The sequence below is a fragment of the Panicum hallii genome, chromosome 3 (assembly GCF_002211085.1).
Source record: "Panicum hallii strain FIL2 chromosome 3, PHallii_v3.1, whole genome shotgun sequence".
Lineage (NCBI taxonomy): Eukaryota > Viridiplantae > Streptophyta > Magnoliopsida > Poales > Poaceae > Panicum > Panicum hallii.
This window is the reverse complement of record NC_038044.1, coordinates 39558226-39563241: the sequence shown is the minus strand read 5'-3', so window position 1 is coordinate 39563241 and position 5016 is coordinate 39558226. Positions and strand designations below refer to the sequence as shown.

Genomic DNA, 5016 nt, shown 5'->3' with positions numbered 1-5016 from the left:
GAGTGGTGTATGGTGGCCCATTCGCCAGCTGTTGTGATGTAGGGATTGGAGGCGGCATCTTGGGAAGCACCATCTCATCCTCCGGGTTCTTGCCTTTGTCTTCAGTAGATAAGCGCACTTGAAAGTATGCGGGACCCATTTGCTGACTCGGCCGCCCACCGGCTACTTGCTAGATCAGGTTCACCAGCATTTTGACTAGAACTCTAGATTGCTTGATCAGCATGTGGTGTACGGTTGTATCAACCATGTCTTGAAAGCTCACCGCACCTGAAGTTCCAGCCAACTGACCTGTTAGAGTCGCCATGACGGACAGAGTCAGCAGCTGACTCTTCTTGATCACCTTGCCCCTAATATTGCTGAAAGATCGAGATAGAGCTTGGTGAGTGCATCCCTTTTGGCCTCAACCAGCTTCCTCTGTTCCTCGTTAAGGTCCTCCAAGGCGACCTCGATGACATCTTGTGGGTCGTGGTCTTCTGGCATGATCAATAAGTTGCAATCGTATCCCGGTGGTGTGCCAAAAAGCGTGTTGCCGCAAAAATTGGACCGTGAATCTTGCGGAGCAGGACACGCTAAGGCCTGGGTGCTTTGCTTATCTCCAGTGCAGGTTCTGCAAATCGGGTTCAGGGCGTGCCATTCAATTTGACCTACAATTGATAAGGGAAAAGAAATTTAATCAGTAAAATAGTGAGGAACATATCGGCTGGGATTTTGAATAGTTCCAACAAACACATCGGCTAGGATGTCCGATGCATAATTCCGGGTATCAGCTACAAAGCTGATTTCACGATGAAATTGGATTAAGAATAAAACCTCACAACTAAACACATGTGTTTAATTAAGATAAACTTTTTATCACCATTAGTCGAATTGGACCAAACCGAGACAGCGCTAACAGTAGGGCAACAAGTTGAACATAATTAACCGATGCATCTAATTACTTAGAATTTACGCTTATCGTTGAGCCTAGAATCTGCCAAGAAAGCCGATTGATACTACCGAACCACCACCATCATGCCACCACTATCAGTAAATAGATCCAGCCAATAAGACTCAACTTAGCATCATTACTCAACGATCGGACTTAACCGAGACAGCCTGAAATAACGACGACGAGGCAAGCGAATCATCCAGCTTACACGCAGTGAAGAACAAGATCGTACATGATCCGGTAGTAGAAGCAACTATCATAGAATGAATCGGCTATAAAATAACTGAATGAAAAGATTAGACAAAGCCGATGATCCGTTGACTACCACTTGATAAATTGTGAGATCTATTAAAAACTAGCAAAAGATCAAACGATGCAACCTTGCAAAAACTTGATAGAAATCGATAACTTGTAGATTGAACTAAGTGAAACTACAGCAATGCGCCGATAGCTAAAGTCTTAAAAATATGATAAATACGAACTTACCAACAAGCTGGAGATCGATTCGATGCAACCCTACTTGCTGAAGAATTCGCTGAGAAAATACTCTACTCCTGCTTCTAGGATTTTAGCGAAGTGCGGAGAAAAGTTGTATTAATTTGATTGATGTCCTTTACAAAACTCTAAGATCTACTATTTATAGTCCGAGGCTAAAACTGCTAACTTATCACGATTTAACAAAGTTGAATGAAAAGAAACAACTAAATCTACTATATTTACGGGATATCCTTGAAGGAGATTGGACTCCTTGATATTCTGCTGACGTCATCTCCAAATCTGGTACGAACTGCCTCAAGCCGCACCTTTGACCAGTCCGTGCCAGCTTTGACTGGGACTGTTGACCATCTTGACCCAAATGAATCTCTCCGGAATTCCATCGGCTTCGATAAATGAATCTGCAAATTTTTGGTCTCCACAGACCATTTAGGCAAACAATGTATTTTATAGATGCCAATAAATCATCGATTTTATTTTCTAAGGATATTAATCATGTGCTGATATTTTTTAATCATGTGTTGATATCTTTTCATGTACATCGAGGCTTGTTTCTTTCCATGTAGATCATGACAATAAGGGAAACAACGACAATCAGTGATCATTTTGGTTAGTACTATTTTTTTCCGTTCCGGCTCCGACCGTGCCTACAATCCTTCAACTTTCCATTTTTTTCTTCGTTTGTTAATCACGGTATACTTTTCATTACCAATCAGAGTTGACTGTCCGAATTATTTCCTTGTTTTATAAATATGTGAGATTTCAAAAATTAGTATGTTGAAATGAAGGATTGGTGCAACTAAGAATTGATACATGTCGAGATTACTTTTCTTATTTTATAGATGTATGCCATATGTATCAAAAGTTTCAAAAATTAGTGGCCCGAAATCAAGGATTGCGTTAGTGATTTGTGCAATCAAAGATTGATACCTGCACATATTACTTTTCTTATTTTATAGACCCATGCCATATGCACCAAAGTTTTTCAAAATCAGTGAGCTGAATCAAGTATTGGATTAATGATTCATACAATTAAGGATTGATACCTGCTCGGATCATTTTCTTCTATAATTAATTGCCTTTAATATATTCTCTTTTTCTCTCTCCCCACATCTATATCAGCGAGGACGCAGTTCAAACCCAAACGCGCACATAACATATCTCCTTCTCTGTTGTACGTGCTCCGGCGTCTCCTGTTGGAATATTTGGGCTCATTAGTGCAAAGGCCCCACCATGTAAATCCAAATAATTCCAATAAAATCTTAAAGACCCATTAGTGTAAAGGTGCATGGCAACAAGTTAGTCCCACCTTACTAGTGGAGGTAGAGGAAACCCAACTTAAATATTTGGATATTCTCCATGCTCTTAAGTGTGGGTGAGAGGAAGAAGGAAGAACACACGCGCGCGCTCGCTCGCCTCGCTAGGCTTCGGGCGTGTGAATGGTCCGCCAAAATCTGGTCCAATCCTTGCGGGCACGCGGCTTCCTTTTGCAGATTTATTTTGTCACTTCGAATCTGTTACGGATTTCACGCGTGGAATTTTGGGACTCGTAACTAACTCGGTTTTTGGGACGCCAAAAACCCTAGCGGTGGGTGCCGAAGGAAAATTGACATACGGAAGACGCACAACACACCTCAACCTGCCTGCTGCGCCGCCGCGTACGCTACTTCATCCTGTTTGTCGGCGTGCACCGGCGATCGAGAGAGCAGGTCTCCGGAACCTCGTCCTCAGCGATCCTGCACCGGGAGAGAGCGAATAAGGTTTTTGGAAAGCGCTCTGCGCGACTGCTCGAACGCTTCCACATCGCCGTCCTCTACGTTCTCGTCGCCACGGTTCGTCTTCCTCCTCATTAGTGGGGCGCGACTCGGCATCATCAAGCGCGCGGAGGTGCTGATCGTCACCGTCGTCTTCTTTACCCAGTTATTCCGGTCAAGCAAGAAACTTACGGTTTTCTATCCCTAACTATATCTTTTATACCTAGTATGATCTAGTTAGGCTTGATCTTGCCGCTGCAAAGTTATATCTTAAATCACTTGATGAGCATGTTTAGATATGTTCATTTTCTGTACGCAATTTTCGTCATGGTCATAATTTATCTTCAGATTAATTTGAAACTGAAACTCTTATTTTTTCTATCAATCCAAAAACCTTATAATACGAATTTCAGTTTTATGGTTGGATTTGTTGATGCTCTGAGGCCCGAGAAGTTCTCTGGCGAGCACTTTAAGAGATGGCAAATGAGAGTGATTCCGTGGCTCTCTGCCATGAACGTGTTGTGGGTGTCCAAGGGAAAACCTGAGGGGACTCTTACCCCTGAGCAGGAGAAGGCCTTTACCGAGGCCAACACACTTTTTGTGGACGCTGTGATCGGTACACTTGTAGATCATCTACAGGATGTGTACCTCCATCACATAGACGCTAAAAAGTTGTGGGACGCCCTGCAGGCCGACTATGGTGCCACAGATGCTGGCGCTGAGCTGTACATCATGGAGCAGTACCATGACTATAAGATGACCGATGGGAAATCTGTAGTCGAGCAGCCTCATGAGATACGGTGAATGGCCAAGGAGCTTGAGCACCTCAAGATCAACCTACCCGACAAGTTTGTGGTTGGTGGCATCATTGCCAAGTTGCCTCCTTCATGGAGGGATTTCGCCACTACTCTCAAACATAAGAGGATGGAGATATCAGTGTCTAATCTGATAGCATCCCTTGATGTTGAGAAAAAAGCTCGGACCATGAATGGGCGATCTAAGGCTACTAAGGTCCAGACTACTGCCAACATGGTGCAGAAGTCTCACGGCAAAGGCAAGGGCAAGGGAAAGAAGACCAACCGCAGCCTACCACTACTTTCAAGAAGAAGAAGTTCAAGGAAGGTCAAGGCTATTTTGTGTGTGGATCTATTGATCATTAGGCAAAGAAGTGCCCACACCACAAAGGAAGGAAGCCTTGACCTGAGCAGAAGACTACGAATACGGTCACCATGGCTGGAGTGGAAACCAGTGGGTATAATTCTTTACCTTCAGTTTTTCCAGTATTTCAATCTACTAGTTGGTGGTTTGATACTGGTGCAAATGTTCATGTGTGTTCTGATGCTACCTTGTTTCTTCTTACCAGACCACTCGGGATTCTACCGTGATGATGGGCAACGGGTCGCATGCTACTATTCGTGGTGTTGGCACGGTCGATCTGAAGCTAACTTTGAGAAAGATCGTGCAGCTGAAGAACGTGCAGCATGTCCCTACTATCGGCAAGAATCTAGTTAGTGGCTCCCTTTTGTGTAGGAATGGTGATTGAGTCCAATAAATTTGTCATGTCTAAGTGTGGACAATTTATCGGTAAAGGCTATGAGTGCGGAGGCTTGTTCCATTTTTCAGTTTCAGATTATTGTAATAAGTCTGTGAACTTAATTTCTGATGGTATAAATGAAAGCGATGCATCTGTTTGGCACTCGCGTTTATGTCATCTAAATTTTGGCTCTATGCTTCGACTTTCCACCATGAGTTTAATTCTGAATTTTTCCATTGCCAAAGGTTCTAAGTGCCATAGTTGTGTGCAATCTAAGCAACCTCGAAAACCTCACAAGGTGGCAG

At 43.4% G+C, this 5016-nt stretch overlaps 1 protein-coding gene across 1 annotated transcript; it reads left to right on the top strand.

Moving 5' to 3' along the window:
* The first annotated feature begins 3981 nt into the window (after window positions 1–3981).
* On the top strand, window positions 3982–4720 carry LOC112885423. Its single transcript, XM_025951044.1, has 2 exons — window positions 3982–4299; window positions 4541–4720. Exons 1-2 carry the CDS (start codon window positions 3982–3984, stop codon window positions 4718–4720), a joined length of 498 nt encoding a protein of 165 aa, XP_025806829.1.
* The last annotated feature ends 296 nt before the right edge of the window (window positions 4721–5016 follow it).

Bases quoted from the DNA above. Each gene is read 5' to 3' on its own strand.
- LOC112885423 (XM_025951044.1), top strand. From the start codon at position 3,982: ATGGCCAAGGAGCTTGAGCACCTCAAGATCAACCTACCCGACAAGTTT. The intron at 4,300-4,540 runs GTCAAGGCTATT...TCTTCTTACCAG, and splicing joins GAAGAAGAAGTTCAAGGAAG to ACCACTCGGGATTCTACCGT.